Source organism: Oncorhynchus tshawytscha, linkage group LG33, assembly GCF_018296145.1.
Source record: "Oncorhynchus tshawytscha isolate Ot180627B linkage group LG33, Otsh_v2.0, whole genome shotgun sequence".
NCBI classification, from domain to species: Eukaryota; Metazoa; Chordata; class Actinopteri; order Salmoniformes; family Salmonidae; genus Oncorhynchus; species Oncorhynchus tshawytscha.
In genome coordinates, this window is record NC_056461.1 from 35,886,008 (window position 1) to 35,905,873 (window position 19,866).

The 19,866-nt window shown below is 42.8% G+C and overlaps 1 protein-coding gene across 1 annotated transcript; it reads right to left on the reverse strand.

The window, feature by feature from the left end:
* Positions 1 to 5,172: 5,172 nt before the first annotated feature.
* On the reverse strand, positions 5,173 to 18,764 carry LOC112231333. Its single transcript, XM_024398033.1, has 5 exons — positions 18,480 to 18,764; positions 17,539 to 17,590; positions 9,414 to 11,608; positions 6,970 to 7,275; positions 5,173 to 6,648 (listed from the first exon to the last, which is right to left on the reverse strand). The coding sequence occupies exons 3-5, from the start codon at positions 11,590 to 11,592 to the stop codon at positions 6,383 to 6,385; spliced, it is 2,751 nt and encodes a 916-aa protein (XP_024253801.1). The 5' UTR covers positions 11,593 to 11,608; positions 17,539 to 17,590; positions 18,480 to 18,764; the 3' UTR covers positions 5,173 to 6,382.
* Positions 18,765 to 19,866: the final 1,102 nt, after the last annotated feature.

A 19,866-nucleotide genomic window follows, 5' to 3' on the forward strand; every position in this document is an offset into this window, starting at 1 on the left:
TCAAGTACAAAAGTTCAAGTTTTAAATACACATATTGTTGTTCTGGTGTTTTTTACAGCAGCAACACCCACCCATGAGCTAGGTTTTGTCTAGCCAATCACAGAGCACCCTCATCAAACTGAACCCTTTGGTATGTCTTGAGGTTGGGGACGAACTAGGTCTTTCTGCACCTAAATCAAATGAAACAACCATCTATAGGGGTCAAATAATCAGACAAGTGTGTGTGAACACCAAGAGATCGTTAATATAATCTATGTCCACATGTCATACATAACAGCACCTTAATAGATCATAATTTGCAATAATGATCAGTAAATGTAAAATTTGTGAAAAGGAACCAAGGCATAGTCAGATAGACAGGAACTCATGGGCGACTTAACAACCCTCCGTATTAAAAACAAGGATGGGTCTAACCTTAAGGACCAAGGCTGAGAACTATAACCAATATGCAGGAAGAGTGGGATTCACAGTGTACTCAATGATAAAGCTTTGTTATCGTTTTCACAGATTAAATCAATATTTCTAAAAGAACAATGCATAGTATTGTAGTAAAAGAGATTCAAACCTATAGAGGCAGATAGGAGCACAGAGCAGACACTGTAGGGCTAAAGAAGGGATAAGGCGTCACGTCAGAAGATAAGAGTAAAAGGGGCATCATTTTAAGTCTGCTACAAAGGATTGCCCCTTTCTGTTATCCTGAGCACTGTATAACATGGTATACAGCTGGGCTCTCCAACCCTGTTCCTAGAGAGCTACCGTCCGGTAGGTTTTCGCTACAACCCGAATCTAGCGCACCTGATTCCAATAATTAGCTGGTTGATATCCTACTTATCCTACTCCTCCTCTTTTCCTCTGGTGATGTAGAGGTGAATCCAGGCCCTGCAGTGCCTAGCTCCACTCCTATTCCCCAGGCACTCTCTTTTGATAACTTCTGTAACCGTAATAGCCTTGGTTTCATGCATGTTAACATTAGAAGCCTCCTCCCTAAGTTTGTTTTATTCACTGCTTTAGCACACTCTGCCAACCCGGATGTTTTAGCTGTGTCTGAATCCTGGCTTAGGAAGACCACCAAAAATTCTGACATTTTCATCCCAAACTACAACATTTTCAGACAAGATAGAACTGCCAAAGGGGGCGGTGTTGCAATCTACTGCAAAGATAGCCTGCAGAGTTCTGTCCTACTATACAGGCCTGTACCCAAACAATTTGAACTTCTACTTTTAAAAATCCACCTCTCTAAAAACAAGTCTCTCACCGTTGCCACCTGCTATAGACCACCCTCTGCCCCCAGCTGTGCTCTGGACACCATATGTGAACTGATTGCCCCCCATCTATCTTCAGAGCTCGTGCTGCTAGGCGACCTAAACTGGAACATGCTTAACACCCCAGCCATCCTACAATCTAAGCTTGATGCCCTCAATCTCACACAAATTATCAATGAACCTACCAGGTACCTCCCCAAAGCCGTAAACACGGGCACGCTCATAGATATCATCCTAACCAACTTGCCCTCTAAATACACCTCTGCTGTCTTCAACTAAGATCACAGCGATCACTGCCTCATTGCCTGCATCCGTAATGGGTCAGCGGTCAAACGACCTCCACTCATCACTGTCAAACGCTCCCTGAAACACTTCAGCGAGCAGGCCTTTCTAATCGACCTGGCCGGGGTATCCTGGAAGGATATTGATCACATCCCGTCAGTAGAGGATGCCTGGTTCTTTTTTTTAAATGCCTTCCTAACCATCTTAAATAAGCATGCCCCATTTAAGAAATTTAGAACCAGGAACAGATATAGTCCTTGGTTCTCCCCAGACCTGACTGCCCTTAACCAACACAAAAACATCCTATGGCGTTCTGCATTAGCATCGAACAGCCCCCGTGATATGCAGCTTTTCAGGGAAGCTAGAAACCATTATACACAGGCAGTTAGAAAAGCCAAGGCTAGCTTTTACAAGCAGAAATTTGCTTCCTGCAACACTAACTCAAAAAAGTTCTGGGACACTGTAAAGTCCGTGGAGAATAAGAACACCTCCACCCAGCTGCCCACTGCACTGAAGATAGGAAACACTGTCACCACTGATAAATCCACTATAATTGAGAATTTCAATAAGCATTTTTCTACGGCTGGCCATGCTTTCCACCTGGCAACCCCTACCCCGGTCAACAGCACTGCACCCCCCACAGCAACTCGCCCAAGCCTTCCCCATTTCTCCTTCTCCCAAATCCAGTCAGCTGATGTTCTGAAAGAGCTGCAAAATCTGGACCCCTACAAATCAGCCAGGCTAGAAAATCTGGACCCTTTCTTTCTAAAATTATCTGCTGAAATTGTTGCCACCCCTATTACTAGCCTGTTCAACCTCTCTGTCTGAGATTCCTAAAGATTGGAAAGCAGCTGCGGTCATCCCCCTCTTCAAATGGGGGGGACACTCTTGACCCAAACTGCTACAGACCTATATCTATCCTACCCTGCCTTTCTAAGGTCCTCGAAAGCCAAGTCAAGAAACAGATTACCGACCATTTCGAATCTCACCATACCCTCTCTGCTATGCAATCTGGTTTCAGAGCTGGTCATGGGTGCACCTCAGCCACGCTCAAGGTCCTAGACGATATCTTAACCCGCCATCGATAAAAAAACATTACTGTGCAGCCATATTCATTGACCTGGCCAAGGCTTTCGACTCTGTCAATCACCACATCCTCATCGGCAGACTCGACAGCCTTGGTTTCTCAAATGATTGCCTCACCTGGTTCACCAACTACTTCTCTGATAGAGTTCAGTGTGTCAAATCGGAGGGTTTGCTGTCCGGACCTCTGGCAGTCTCTATGGGGGTGCCACAGGGTTCAATTCTTGGACCGACTCTCTTCTCTGTATACATCAATGATGTTGCTCTTGCTGCTGGTGAGTCTCTGATCCACCTCTACGCAGACGACACCATTCTGTATACTTCTGGCCCTTCTTTGGACACTGTGTTAACAACCCTCCAGGCAAGATTCAATGCCATACAACTCTCCTTCCGTGGCCTCCAATTGCTCTTAAATACAAGTAAAACTAAATGCATGCTCTTCAACCGATCGCTGCCTGCACCTGCCCGCCTGTCCAACATCACTACTCTGGACGGCTCTGACTTAGAATACGTGGACAACTACAAATACCTAGGTGTCTGGTTAGACTGTAAACTCTTCTTCAAGACCCACATCAAACATCTCCAATCCAAAGTTAAATCTAGAATTGGCTTCCTATTTCGCAACAAAGCATCCTTCACTCATGCTGCCAAACATACCCTTGTAAAACTGACCATCCTACCAATCCTCAACTTCGGCGATGTCATTTACAAAATAGCCTCCAATACCCTACTCAACAAATTGGATGCAGTCTATCACAGTGCCATTCGTTTTGCCACCAAAGCCCCATATACTACCCACCATTGCGACATGTACGCTCTTGTTGGCTGGCCCTCGCTTCATACTCATCTACAAGACCCTGCTAGGTAAAGTCCCCCCTTATCTCAGCTCGCTGGTCACCATAGCATCACCCACCTGTAGCACGCACTCCAGCAGGTATATCTCTCTGGTCACCCCCAAAACCAATTCTTTCTTTGGCCGCCTCTCCTTCCAGTTCTCTGCTGCCAATGACTGGAACGAACTACAAAAATCTCTGAAACTGGAAACACTTGTCTCCCTCACTAGCTTTAAGCACCAGCTGTCAGAGCAGCTCACAGATTACTGCATCTGTACATACCCCACCTATAATTTAGCCCAAACAACTACCTCTTTCCCTACTGTATTTATTTTATTTTATTTATTTATTTATTTTGCTCCTTTGCACCCCATTATTTTTATTTCTACTTTACACATTCTTCCACTGCAAATCCACCATTCCAGTGTTTTACTTGCTATATTGTATTTACTTTGCCACCATGGCCTTTTTTTTGCCTTTACCTCCCTTATCTCACCTCATTTGCTCACATCGTATATAGTTTGTTTCTACTGTATTATTGACTGTCGTTGTATGTGTCGAACTGCTTTACTTTATCTTGGCCAGGTCGCAATTGTAAATGAGAACTTGTTCTCAACTTGTCTACCTGGTTAAATAAAGATGAAATAAATAAAAATAAATAAAAAATAAGCTGAATCAGGTTAGTTACAACTGGGGTTGGAGCCCCACAGGAGGGTATCTCTCTAGGAACAGTGTTGGAGAGCCCTGGTATACAGAAACATGGTATAGCTGAAAACAGCTTGAGGAAATAAACGGATCAGGTAGAACAAATGAACTGAAGACCAGGATGGATGCATGAATGGATAGATAAAGATAGATGAGCCGATAAACAGGAAGACAGACAAGGCAGATAAAGGCATGGATACTATCTAAAGATTAGGATTGTTGAACTTTGAAACATGGATACTATCTAAACATTAGGATAGTTCAACTTTGTATTACATTTTCATACACAACCAAATAGTTTGGCTGTGGACCTCAAAAGTCCACATTTTGGCAATCACTGGATTTAATTAATTCAATATAAATCAATAAACTGGTCTAAAAATACAAAAAAAAATGAAAACAATAATTATTTAGGCCATGGGTGAAATGGAAACGTTGACAAGGATTGTCTTTCTGTCTCATCTTTCAAGTCTGATGCGCTCATTACTAGTGTATGTTTCACAATTGCAAGAAATGATCAAGAGTATTTTCTATATTCCCTCTGTTGTCTTGACTTCCTTCTCTGCAATTCATGTTAAATTTGAACACATACGTATAGAATGTATATATTTTTAAGTTGAATTTAAGCAGTGACAAACAATGCAAAATAAATGACAAAACATATAAATAAAAATAAATACTCTGTAATGGTAAACATGTAGAGGCAAAATATTCCACAAACGAGGAGAACACTCAAAGAATATCTTGGTGCAGTTTTGTCTTCATTTAAGCACACACCTATGTACCCTCTTAGAAATAAACTTGCTATCTGGAACCTTAAAGGGTTCTTCGGCTGTCCCCATAGGATAATCCTTTGAAGAACACTTTTTGGTTGCAGGTAGAACCCTTTTGGTTCCGGGTAGAACCAAAAAGGGTTCTACATGGAACCCAAAAGGGTTCTACCTATAACCAAAAAGTTTTCTACATGGAACCCAAAAGGGTTCTACCTAGAACCAAAAAGGGTTTAACTAGAACCAAAAAGGGTGGAGGGGGGAGACAGCTAAATAACCATTTTGGAACCCTTCTTTCTAAGAGTGTAGGGTTCATCTTCTTATATCTTTCCAACCATTGTCTGTTGGAAAGACAACATGGATAGATCCATGACTAAGTTCAGTTCAGTAACAGTCTGCTGAATCTGTTCAACGTTGCCTGTGTATCATTGCTGCTTCTATTTACCATCCTTCTATTGACACCAGCTCAGGTTTCATCCACAGTGTTGTAGGTTTCTGATTTCAACCCATTTCTCTAAGAATTGGCACAATTAAATCCGCTCACTCCTCCACCAGTCACACAATGCTATATTGAACAATTCTCACAAGAGTAAAAAAAAAATGACATTGACATTTACATTTACAATCCAGTTAGGAAAGACAGAACTAAACCAACAATATGGCAAGATCAGCTGTCCTCTGGGACTGTGTCACTTCAGTTGAGAGGCAATATTCTAAACAACCAAACATTTTGATGGTTAAAATGCATTGGAATGACCTTTCTGGAGCTATGTATAGGGTTATCATAGTTTAATGGTGGGGTGTCACTATAGTTGTTTCTATTCTGGTTCTGCATGCATTATTGATTTTGTAAATGGCCTTGTGTCAGACCAGGACTCATTGCACTTCCTTAGTTTCTGTAATGCTATAAACCACAAGCATCAAATGAGTCATCTGATCACAGTGGATCATGGGAGATAATATTTACATGTTTAAGTCATATAGCAGATGCTCTTATCCAGTGCGACTTACAGGAGAAATTAGGGTTAAGCTCCTTGCTCAAGGACACATCAGAATATTTTTCACTAAGTCAACTCTGAGATTCTAACCGGTGACCTTTCGGTTAATGCCCCAACGCTCTTAACCGCTAGTCTACCTGCCCCCTTATCTGTCAGATATCTAAGCATTGTATAAAAATGGTCAAAATTACAAATGGAATTGGATGAAGATCAGGTTGGCCAGAAATGAGACTATTTATAAAATAACCAATCAAATTATTTCTCCCATAATCTATAGAAGTGCACTATTTCAATCATCAATTCATCATCTATGCCAATAGGGACAATCTGTTAATCAGCGTTCCCTTCTTCATCATTCTACCTTTCATTTCTCCTTCACAAAACTATGGCTCGCCCAATGCGGGTTTCCTCCATCCCTCCATTCTGTCCCTCTAATCAGTCTCCCACTCTCAGACCTGGGTCTCCAGGCCGCTGAGTTTGGGGGTCAGGATGCGAGGAGTGACCCCGGAATTGAGGTCCCTCTCAAACTCCAGTAGCTGACCCATGAAGTTGAGGTTAGGAGACACCACAGGACGACGGCCCCGCACGTACTTGTAGGCATCCGTCATGGTCATCAGGGTATGCTTCATCAGGTAGGCGATGATGATGGTTGCCGAGCGGGACACGCCTGCTTGACAGTGAACCAACACTCCACGCCCACTCTGGTGTGCCTCCTCTGTGGATAAAAAGAGGTGGCTATCAGATCGCTGAAATTCATCAAATACACAGCTTTTTCTGGATCTGACTCTCCAGTTCTCCCATCTTCCCGTTTGATCCATTTATAGCTCCCTAACTGTCTCCCCAGTCAAAAACTTTGAAATAGGAGATTGAGATCAGAGGAAAAACTTAACATATGAATTATCATGATCCTTACCTTATCTCACTGCTAAAATACTTCAAGTGTCAAATATTCTAAGCTCAGAGAGAAAAAGACTGAAAGACAAGAACGGGGATAGAGAGCGCCGTAGAACATGAAAGTAAATATTGTTAAACTCACCAATGAACTCAAACACCTCTTCAAAGTACTGACGCAGGTTCTGCTTGCTGTTGTCGGTAGCCGGCAGTCGTTTGTAGTGTATCAGGCTGGAGCCGAGGTGGTAGAGGGGCAGGTGTGTGGTGACATTGACCACGTAGCCGATGTTGAGACGCAGCAGTAGGTCCAGGTCCTGGGCGTCCCTCTCGTTGCCCAGGAAAAGGAAGGGCAGGATGGGGCTCACCACCGCATTCTCCACGTCAGGGGTCATCCCACTCTCATCTGACAGGGAAGCCGGGAGCGAGGAGGAGAGCGGCAGAGTGAGGTGCACTGGGATAGGAGAGGGCAACACAACACAGTGAGAGATTGCTGTTAGAAAGGGCAATTTCATTTGATTTGGATCACTGGCTGACATGCATTCACCCTGAAGCATGCCAACATAGATCAAGCATTGGAGACAGAAAGAGTTATGAAGAGATGTGTGAATGAAGGAGAGACAATGAAAGTGTACAATTGATCTAATTTATAGTTCTTGTTTGGGCATGAGTATCATTGACGTTCACTCTACACACGCAGGGCAAAGAAGTATGCAGCTCTGAGGAATTGCTCAAATGCTTACATAATTTCAGACATATTCTCCTAACAGGAAGAGGGAAAGGTACAGACATGAAAAGATGTCTGAAACTACTCTCTTCATTCTATACTGTATGTCATCAACACATCCTGCACTCACTTAATGGAGTGGGAGGAGGCTGGAGTTAAGTAACTATTAAGAATAGAGAATACATTATAGCTTTTTGGGTCTTCATCATTTAAACGAGTACAGCTTAATCTCCCACTGACAGGGTTCAGCGTCAGTGACATCATTTCCCTTAGGAAAAAATAACATTAATTCAGCTATTCTAATCTCCCTCTCTTATCAGCGCTCTTCTCCATTTCTCTCTTCTCTGTCTCTTTTTTCTCCAGAGCCTAGGCTATAATTAACAGTCATTATCCCCAGGTTCCTCTTAAATCACCAACATGTTAGAACACCGTAACATATAAATAGAGATAGGCAGGGGATTTAAAAGAAAGGGAAGCAGAGAAAGGTAGAAGAAAGAGACAGTAATGAGAATAGGAGGAAAGAGATTTACTGAAACAAATGGTAATTTCTGCAGTCAGACATGAAAGCTGGTTTATCCATTGGGGATTTTTTTTGTGTCCATAACTTTCTGTCAAAAATGTACAACAGTCCATAACCATCAGAAGTACACTATATGTACAAAAGTGTGTGGACACCCCTTCAAATTAGTGTATTCAGCTATTTCCGCCAGATCCATTGCTGACAGGTGCAATCTCCATAGACAAACATTGACAGGAGAATGGCCTTACTGAATAGCTCAGTGACTTTCAACGTGGCACTGTCATAGGATGCCACCTTTCCAACAAGTCAGTTCGTCAAATTTCTGCCTTGCTAGAGCTGCCCTGGTCAACTGTAAATGCTGTTATTGTGAAGTGGAAACGCCTAGGAGCAACAACAACTCAGCTGCGAAGTGGTAGGCCACACAAGCTCACAGAATGAGACCGCCGAGAGCTGAAGCATGTAGAGCATATAAATCGTCTGTCCTCGGTTGCAACACTCACTACCGAGTTCCAAACTGCCTTTGCAAGCAACGTCAGTACAATAACTGTACACCGGGGGATTTAGAAAATGGGTTTCCATGGCCGAGCAGCCGCATACAAACCGAAGATCACCATGCGCAATGCCAACCGTCCGCTAGAGTGGTGTAAAGCTCGCCACCATTGGACTCCGGAGCAGTGGAAATGCGTTCGCTGGAGTGATGAATCACGCTTCACCATCTGGCAGTCTGACAGATAAGTCTGGGTTTGGCAGATGCCAGGAGAACGCTACCTGCCCCAATGCATAGGACCAACTAGGAGGAATAATGGTCTGGGGATGTTTTTCATGGTTCAGGCTCGGACCCTTAGGGAAATATTAACTCAACAGCATACAATCACATTCTAGACGATTCTGTGCTTCCAACTTTGTGGCAACAGTTTGGGGAAGGTCCTTTCCTGTTTCAGCATGACATTTCCCCCATGCACAAAGTGAGGTCCATACAGAAATGTTTTGTCGAGATCTATGTGGAAGAACTTGACTGGCCTGCACAGAGCCCTGACCTCAACCCCATCGAACACCTTTGAGATGAATTGGAACACCGACTGCAAGTCAGGCCTAATTGCCCAACATCAGTGCCCGACCTCACAAATGCTCTTGTGGCTGAATGGAAGCAAGTCCCCGCAGCAATGTTCCAGCATCTAGTGGAAAGTCTTCCCAGAAGAGTGGATGCTATTATACCAACAAAGGGGGGGACCAAATCATTCCATGATTTTGGAATGAGATGTTTGACGAGCAGGTGTCCACATACTTTTGGTCATATAGTATAAACTAAAAGACTGAAACAAAAAAGTGTGTATGACATCCTTACCTCTGCCGTTCTCCTCATCCTGCTCTCTGTTGACTGAGTTTAGGACCAGGTGGAGGGACGGGGCGGAGGGGAGGGAATACCGTCCCTCTGCATCTCTCTGTCTTGGTTTGGGTTTGAGGAGAGTGCTGGGAACTGACGGTGCTGTTGAGAAGGAAGAAGGGGATTGGGGAGAGGGAGAGCGGGGGGAGGGGGTGCGAGGGTATGCCATATCGTCTTCCTGCCCCATGCCATCCACCATCCCTGTCTCCCCACCTTTCTTCCAGAGCCTCTTCAGCGAGTCCCGGCCTGGATCTCGCCCAGGCCCAGACCCAGACCCAATGAAATCCAGGACTGCCATCTTGCCCTGCTGAAGCCGGCGGCGGCCAGCGTGGTCTGTTATCTGATTCCGGGTGAACTCCAACAGGTTCTTACAGTCCAGTATAACAGGGCTGGTTCCGTTGCTGCTGTTCTGATTCTGACCGGCACATGTCTTCCCCATTCCCATCCCCATCCCGGCACAGCTCTGGTGGTTCTGTTGAGTTTTAGACCTGGTCATCTTCTTCGCCAGCTCCTCGGGCCAGATTGTGCGCACACTGTAATCATCGTCATCGGCGGGGAATACCCCCATGGGGTGCCCTGACACTATACCCCTCCCCATCCCGGGGGGCTTTCTGCCCCGGTGGGGGTTGAAGGTCACCACTATGGGGTCGCTGCTACAATAACTGCATGTAGAGCTTCCGCCCTGACTGGCTTTGGGGTTGCAGCCACTCACACAACTCTGTAAGGCTCGCAGCGGGGCTGAGGAGGATAGTGGGGTACAGGGCAGGCATCCCCCCACCAGTTTTTTGCGGAATGCAGCAGGACTCTCAAAGGCACCAGCCTCCCCGGAGCAGGAGGCACATCGCAGGGGTCTGAGCAAGCCCGTCCGGTAGTCCGACACAGTGCTGTTGGAGGATGAGGTGTTGGTGGTGGAGGCTGTGGACAAACATCCCCCCAGAGTTCTTAAACCCATTGCTGAGCCCCCTCTGTGGTTCACCCCTCCAACCCTGTGGCCGTGGGCGCAGGAAAAAGAAGAAGATGGACTCCCCCCACCCCCCTGACAGCCAGCAGAACGTCCCCTGGCCCCCCTGCAGCGGACCAGCTTCCAGCAGCCACAGCTGAAGGGATGGGAGAAGTCGATGGTACAGGTGTGGTCTGGGCTGGGGAAACCTCCACGGGAGGAACAGGGGGAGAGGGGTAGGCCGTGAAGGATCTGAGGGCGATGGTCCCTGCCACGGGATGGATGGGGCTTGTTGAGGGGTTGCTGGAACGAGGTAGAAGCACAGGGTTGGTGAGAGGGAGGGGAAGCAGGGTAATGGGAGTTTAGGACAGAGGCATGGGGAACAGGAACAGAGTTGTGGTGGCGGGGCAGGCTGTGGGCGTTGGGGTTTTCATGGACAGGTCCCAGTTTGGAATTCTCTTTGTTACCCACGCAGGGCACTTCCCGGGCACCTCTGGGGGGGAAGCTGGCAGAGCAGACTTTGGAAGCTGCGTCCTGCGCCTTCTCTCTTCTGGACTTGGACTGCTGTCTCTGGGCTGGGACAAATTCTAGAACCCCTCCTGCGGACACAGCCAGATGATTCTGATGGTGATTGCCTAGTGAGGCCTTGATCTGGTTCTGTGGGTGGTTTTGGAGTTGCTGCACTGCTCCTCCAGGCTTCCCTGATGTTCCCCCAGCTTTTCTCTCCCCGTATCCGGGATCCAAGCACAACGAGACCCTTTTTTTGCCCACCTTCACACTCCCACTGCGACCTAAAGTGTTGCTGTGCCCTTGTCCTTTTGTTCCTTTGTTCACGGATAGCTTGATGTCGATGGTGTGTGTGTGTTGGTGGGGTCTAGGGCCAAGAGTCACGGTCCCGTTGCTGTGACAGTGGCTAGCGGTGTGTCTGACACCCTCTGACACGATAGCCTTGTTGCCCTTGGTTTTCTGCAGACGGGATGATGATCTGCTCTTGCATTCCAAAGACAGTGAATTCTGGGAGTGAGGATTAGGGTGGGACTGAGGAGGGTGGGGATGAGAAGGGCGGGAGAGAGGTTTGTTGCTGAGGGCTGTTATATGGGAGTGAGGCTGTGGTGAGGTCTGTGGGGAGGGCCCATGTAGGGCCAAGTTTTTAGGGCGCTGAATAACCACTATGCGCTCGCCAATAGGGAGTGGAGGCATCTGGGTCTACACAAAGCTGTGTGTGTGAGAGAGAGGGAGAAAGAAACAGAGAAACAATGTTAAGATTGTACTCAGATAAAATATCAAATTAAGGTCACAGATTTTTTAAAATTACTTTTGGTATCACAGTGTTGGGGAGTAGTAAACTACATGTAATTCAACTAGTAATTTAACTACATCTTACAGTAGCTTGGTGGTATTAAACTAAATTGAAATCTTGGTAGTGTTTTCAGTAGTTCATTACTTTTTTTGCCATGTAGCGATGTAACTAACTACTGGAACTACACTACTTTTTTTGCAAAAAGAAAAGAAAACATGGGTGAAGTAGACAATAATTTATTTTCTTTTTCAGCATCAAACCAGCCTAATTCTCACCTGAAACATAGTTTTTGTTTTTAATAGGCTAAATTAAACATTCTGTTAACATCTTAGTAATCTGTTTTGCAATTTGTAGTCTATGACATTTCAGATTTAGATATGATCATTTATCACAAAGTAATTTCGACATAGTGAACTACTTTTTCAAAGTAACCTTAGTTCAGTAAACTATACATAGGTTTCTGAAGGGTAGCTGTAGTGTAGCTGAACTTCTTCCAGTGTGAAGGAATTGGTATCTTGGCAAACTATATTTTCAGAGCTTCCACAACACTGTGGTATCATCATCAACATCATCACATTTTTTGAATTCGGAGACATATTTACATCACATCGGTCCTACACTAAGCTATGTAACTACCTCGTAACAGACTAGGTATGGAGTTATGGACACTTTTGCTTGAAAAAAACATCACTTTGGGAAATACTATTAAACAGTCTGTGTATACATACCTAGTACACAAGATATTTACATCTGTTATTTCTGCAATAAGGCCAGAGGGGGTGTGGTATATGGCCAATATAGCAAGACACAACGTGGAGTGCCTGGATACAGCCCTTAGCCGTGGTATATTGGCCATATACAACAAACCTCTGAGGTGCCTTGTTGCTATTATAAACTGGTCACCAACATAATTAGACCAGTAAAAATAACTGTTTTGTCATACCCGTGGTATACGCTCTGATATACCACGGCTGTCAGCCAAGCAGCATTCAGGGCTGGAACCCCCCAGTTTATAACCCCGTATAGATAATGCATAATAAAGCCTATTAATTGAAATTGTTGCAGAGTTCGAATTCAAGATGAACACACACATGACTGTTACTTGACTTCTGCTGCCGACCACCGTGATGAACACTCAGAAGAATATGTGAACCATATTTCGGTTAGTCACCGTTAGATAGGAAAGACCAAAATACAGCCTTTATGATTTTGCCAAAACATGGCAGACACCACTGTTTCATTATTTATTTATTATTATTTTATTTATTTTTTTACTTCCGTTTATTTTAGTTAATACTTTCTTAACACTTATTTTTCTTAAAATTGCATTGTTGGTTAAGGGCTTGTATGTAAGCATTTCACTGTAAGGTCTACACCTGTATTTGCATTTGTATTTGTTATGGATCCCCATTAGCCAAAGCAGAAGCTACTCTTCCTGGGGTACAGCAAAATTTAGGCAGTTTTTACAATTTTAAAACATTACAATACATTCACAGATTTCACAACACACTGTGTGCCCTCAGGCTCCTACTCCACCACTACCACATATCTACAGTACTAAATCCATGTGTATGTATAGTGCGTATGTTATCGTGTGTGTGTGTGTGTGTGTGTGTGTGTGTGTGTGTGTCTGTGCCAATGTTTGTGTTGCTTCACAGTCCCCGCTGTTCCATACGTTTTTTTTAAATCTGTTTTTTAAATGTAATTTTACTGCTTGCATCAGTATTCGGTGCATGTGACAAATAACATTTGATTTGATTTGATTTATTTGATTTGTTTTAAGAATATTTTGGTGAAATTGAAGTTAGGTCAAAAGAATGGTGGGAGACATGGAACCAAATGTATCCCTGTTAGAAAAGTCCCTTTGCCATAGCACAGCAAACTAAAGAGCCAGCTGTAACTGCCTGAGGCACTGACTGACCATCGATGTACGTAACCTATAAATAAGCACTTCGTCATGAAATACTTGAATAAAGACTGGAGGAGAAAGGGAATTCTGGGCAAAGCTTTAGATATTGTATTATTTTCATTATCAATTTTTTCTACCCTTTAAATAAAAACATGGGGTCAATTGATGCCTAATTCTCATTTGTAGTAACGACTTTGCTTTTGTCATCTACTAACCCCTATTTACTATGACAAAACCCATTAATTTGGTTTTTTTGCAATAAAGAAGATTCTCTGGGACAGGGCAATGAGAGAGAGAGAGGGGGGAGAGAGAGAGAGAGAGAGGGAGAGAGAGAGAGAGAGAGAGAGAGAGAGAGAGAGAGAGAGAGAGAGAGAGAGAGAGGAGGAGGAAAAATACAGAGGGAGAGGTTGGGAGAGAAATAGAGAGATGGGAGGACAGGGATATAAAGAGACAGAATATGATGTGACAGGGTAGACTACAGACTAGAGGGGAGGAAGAAACATGGCAAAAAGGCACCGAGGACGTATTCACACCCCCGCAACACACACACCAACCCATAGACAAAGCACACCATGTTTGCATTTCCACATGCATACATCAACGCACAGAGCTTGGTGATGGTATCCTCATCTTTTGTCCTTTTTCAGCCTGGCCTTTGTAGCCTGTGGTGGAGGGGGTGGGGGTTACATTGACCCAGTTTTGTAATGGTGGAAGTCAACATCACTCTGATCACACATTGTAAACACCTCATCAGCACAAACCCGAAATTATATTATATTCACCCTTGATAAAGGTGAGCAGACTGTTTAAAATAAATAATTCAAATATAATAACACAATTGCTCAGAGAAACAGATTTGGTTTAACATGTAATACTTTTTTTCTCAAAAAAGTTGGGGTCAAAATTACAGATACCCCTGTTTTCAATAGCTCACCTTGCAAGCATAATGGCACTGAGACTTTTTCTCAAATGTTTGATGAGTTGGAGAACACATTTGGAAGGATCGAAGACCATTTCTCCATACAGAATATTTCCAGATCCTTGATATCCTTCATCTGCACTTATGGACTGCCCTCTTCAATTTAAAACCATAGGTTTTCAATGGTTTTCATGTCCGGAGACGGCCGTTGCAAAATGAGGATTTTGTGACCAATCATGATGCTGTCGTATTTTCATGTCATCCAACAAATGTAAATGCCCGCCCACAGGGCAAACATTAGTTGAATCAAAGTTGTTTTTATGTAATTTCAATGAAATTGCGTTCAACCAATGTGGAATAGATGTTGAATTGCCGTCTGTGTTCAGTGGGTGGGGCCTCATTTATCAACTGTTTCCTACTAAATTCTGGTGTACGTGGCACCACAAATGATTGGGATTTATCAAAATGTAGATGGAACATGTTTTCATTGATAAATCAGAGCCATATTATATTTGTGCTAAAACCCCGCCTGGAAAACGCCCTCAATTAATATTTTATGGGAACAAAAACACCCTCATTTGCTATATGGCTTGGAGATGTTGGAACTGGGCCATGACAGCTCCTAAAAGAAAGCGCAATGGAACATTTTGTCACATTTCTGTAGATGTGTGGGCAGAACTCTGCAGTGACTTTTCCAAACTAAAAATGCATGCTGCCTAATGAGTGACAAACACTGGTTGTACATTGTGAAAGATTGCTTGTCCTTTCGAACAAATTAAAAGTAAATGCTACAGCCCACACTTCTATGCAAAAGACAAACTGATGTTCAATATTTTGTTTATCAATACATGATTTTGCTTCTATCTCCTTCCTTGGTATAGGCTCTGAAATGATATAGGCTAGCCTATGATGTTGCGCTCTATCGCACAGCAATAATGTAGCCTACCCATACTGTCACATACAGTCAAAGCTACTTAATTTCGAGCATGCTTGGCAATTGAATGAGCGATTGATAAATGGTAGCCTACAATTTGTTGTGTAGCATGAATAATTTAAACCAGTTCTGTCAGAAAAGGAGAGACATGTCCCACTGGGCAAAAACTGGTTAAATCAATGTTGTTTCCAAATCATTTCAATGTCAATTCAATGTGATGATGTTGACTCAATGTGGAAAACTGATTGGGTTTGCAAAAAGTAATCAACGTAAGGGAATTTCGTATTTTTTTCACCAAACTTTTAACTTAAATCCATTGATATGGTAAAATGTTTAGTTGATTTCACGTTGAATTCACGTTAGTTGACAACTCAACCAAATTAGTTGAACTGACACCTGTGCCCAGTGAGGTCCTGTAATATGATTATGATTTAGGCTTATAATAAATAAAAGCATCAAACACCTCCCATTTCACCAAATAAACAATAAGCATATTTGTTTGCAATACAGTGGATCAACCTTCTAGAAGTTGTGCGCATGCATAGTTTGACATTTGTGAAAATACACACACCTTCCCGTCAAGTTCGAAATGGATAAACACCAACCTTTGCGGGAAAACTGGTGCATGCGAGGTTTAGAGTACTTTTGTTGTGCGCACGCACCTTTGATGATTGAGGCCCCTGGAGTTTGCCAAACAGCATTGGCACTGATGCTTTGGTCAGATCACATTAAAATATAGCGCTTTGGCCATGCACACACCAGTGGTGGGTTTGGCGTTGAAATCAGAATGGATGAGCAGAAAATAACCCCATACATACTGTAAAATATAGTGGTGGATCTTTGATGTTATGGGGCTATTTTGCTTTCACTGGTCCTGGGGCCCTTGTTAAAGTCAAATGAACTTTACCCAATACCAGAATATTTTTGCCTAAAACCTGGTTGCCTCTGCCAGGAGGCTGAAACTTGGCTGCAAGTGGATCTTCCAGAAAGACAATTAACCCCAAGCACACATCAAAATCCCCAAAGAAATTGTTAATTGACCACAAAATCAACATTTTGCATTAGCCATTTAAGACTCTGAACTTGAAAACCATTGAAAACCTGTGGTTAGAATGAAAGAGGGCAGTCCATAAGCGCAGATGAAGAAGGATATCAAGGATCTGGATGGATTCTGTATGGAGGAATGGTCTAAAATCCCTTCAAATGTGTTCTCCAACACAATTTCTAAAAGGTATCAATGTCGTTATCCTTGCAAGGTGATGAATTAAAATGTATTGATAACAAACAGGGGTGTCAATCATTTTGACCCCCACCGTTTTGAGAAAAAAAATTATAACTTGTAAAACTAAATCTCTTTCTCTGAGCAACTGTATTAGTAGAAAATAATATAATTTACCCATTTCTTTAGCATACAATATAGCTCAGTATTTAAATTGTTTATTGTATACAGTCATTTCTGGTCATCTTTATCAAGGGTGTCAATAATTTCAGACCCCACTGTACATGAAAACAGTGTAGCGGTGGATTAATCATACTATCTAAGCACAGTCAGACCAAAAACACACATTGCAAACCTAAAAAACATCCTTAAGAAAATGCTTGAAGCTATGCCTCGAGATCATTATCATCATTGTTCATCAGCCCCATTCTGAACATTATTGTCACCCTATCTAAAATTGCAGCCAGTAGGTCTTCATACATTTTGGAAAATAGGTTCTGAATTTGGAGGCTTGATAAAGGGCAAAGAAATATTAGAACTAAGGCTTACATAAAAATATTATGATGTGCAAAAGAAGTCCATCCATTATACCATTATGTGATTATTGTTATAATGATAGAAAGAGTGGCTAAAAAAATGTTGAAACTGTTGAAATTCTGTCCCCTCATGTCACAAAGGTGAAAGAGGTAACCTGATGATTACTCTGACTCTGAAGTAGAGGACCATGTGAGATTCACAAGGCACTGTATGTATCTTTGGGGTCTTATTATCAATCTACTGCTGAAATTATCTGAAATTGTAAGGTTCTATTTGAAGCCTTCAGTGACCTTTCTTGCTGTCTCTACACATTCACAAACAGACCTACCTGCAATAGTATTTATCCCGGTTTTCTGTGGACAAATAAAGGCCTGCTGCGCCTGCAAGAGAAGAGGATAATAATAACAACAACAGGCATGGTTGAAAGAACACTAATACATTGACTGCTGATAACAGAGGAATCCCATAAATAAGGTGGAATCATATGAGAGTGAAATTATTTCGCGCATCGTCAGACATCATTATGCTCAGGGTCCCGTCTCGGTCTCTGTGTGTCACTGGCAGGAAATAAGAAGCAGTCTCTTCTCATCTCCATGAGTGGCGTTTTACGGTTGCACTTTGATCGCATATAGGCTACGCTAGAATTATTAGGTCTGGGCTATATAAAAATAACCAAGATAATAATAAATTGTAATATAGAAAACGCATATCATGTAAATAATTCATTAAAAAACCATGCAACAACAAAGAATTAGGTAAATAATAATGTGCAATAAATAATGGCTATGGCCTTATAGCTTAGTCTGCATGACCTACAACTCCAGCATCATAGCCCGGTTTGGTAGTCCAAATTAGGCCATGGAAAAGGAATCGTCATCGTCTCGTATCACTTTCACTCTCATGTTTGGTCCTGATCAATAATAGAACGTATTTTCGCAAAGACTGCAGATATTTAGGCAAAGACTGCCAGGCGGTTAATAAGTAATGAAGGTGAATTTAATCACTCTTGATTCGTAGTGTCGCGTAAAAATGGTAAGTGTCCGATGTATTAGTGAAGGGGATCCTAGTTCGAGGACGTCACTGTTCTAATTTGGATGGCATTTTAACGCACTGGCGTTTCTTATATGCATATAAATGTGTAACACATAGCCATAGTGCTGGATCATCATGTGGCAACAATAGCCTATAATAATCAGTGATTTAATATCAGACATGACATATTGTTCGTCAAGCTAAGCTGGCTAAAGTGTTTAAAATAAACTTACTTACGTTAGGAGTGACAATTCCGTTTTATCTTCATGCTCTCCGTGTAATACAATTCCTTACGTTTTCATTGTTGTTGTCCAGACATTTGTTTGCACTGCAGGACCTATCATATTTTCGGATCCGTGTGCGGTGCAGGTATAAGCTTACATAGAAAAATATAGGACCATCGACACTAACCATCTATTATTAATTTAAAAAAAATAAACATAGAAAAAGTGCTTACACCATACCAGTGTCAGTGCTTGTGCGTGTGTAAATGTGCGCTCGGATTTATGCGTGAGAGGAAGACAGAGGTTGCTGGAGGAAATGGGGGGGTAAGGAGGTGGGGTCTGTGGTCTGTACAGTGGATGACATCATTCCAGACCAATGGCAAGTAATATGTGATAAGGCAGCCAGCAAATTAAGCCTCGTCTTGAGCAGTGTGAAGTATAAAATGGTAGGCTCTTATGTCTTTCGACAGGGTGGGAGCTGGTGATAAAAGTGATAGGTATTCTATAAACCAGTGTTGTACTGGATGTGAAATTATGGAACAGTGAAAGCTTGAATACAAATCGATTGTTTCATTGTAGTTGTACAACTGCAGAATGTTGTTTCAGCCATTGTTCAACCTCTTCACATATCCTATTGCCTACATATCCCACACATTAGGACTGTATCTGTAAGGCTGCATTTACACAGGTAGCCCAATTCTGATATTCCTTTCCACTAATTGATCTTTTCATGTTAGATCTTTTTCAAAGCTGATCTGATTGGTCAAAATACCAATTTGTGGGGGAAAAAGGTCAGCAATTGGGCTGCCTTTGTAAAGGCAACCTTGCCACACATACAACAGAATGTTTATTGAATTTTTACACTGTCTCGGGAATATATATATATATATGTGTGTGAATAATGAAGGCTTGTCGAAGAGTGCCTTTCTTTTTTTGGCTAGGACCCTTTCATCCAAAGAGCACCATCCCTACCACTCTCTAACATAATTTTCTCAGCCCAGAGCTTCAGAATGGCATAGGCCTAGGATAAAAGCTTGAAATGCTGTTATTTTAAACAACAACCAACAGGTGGCAACAAAAACTAGTAAATGCCTGTGTTGGGGTTTCAAGTTGATTGGGGCCCTGCCACAGAGTTTCTAAAAAAGCATATCTGGCCCTACACTTGTGTAGTTTCCGAAATGTGATTTGTTCGATTTGCACATTGATTCCTGGGGAGCCCAATGTCTCTTGGAGGCTACTCTGTGTATAAATATTATACTTTTTTGTGGGGCTCACATTGAGGAGGAGCCTTGATTTGATATTGGGATGCCCACGTCCCCTCTAGCTCCACTGTTATTCAAACAATGAGCTAGGATAAACATTAGTGGGTTAGGGGCTGTTCTGGAGGGCTTTAATGTGAC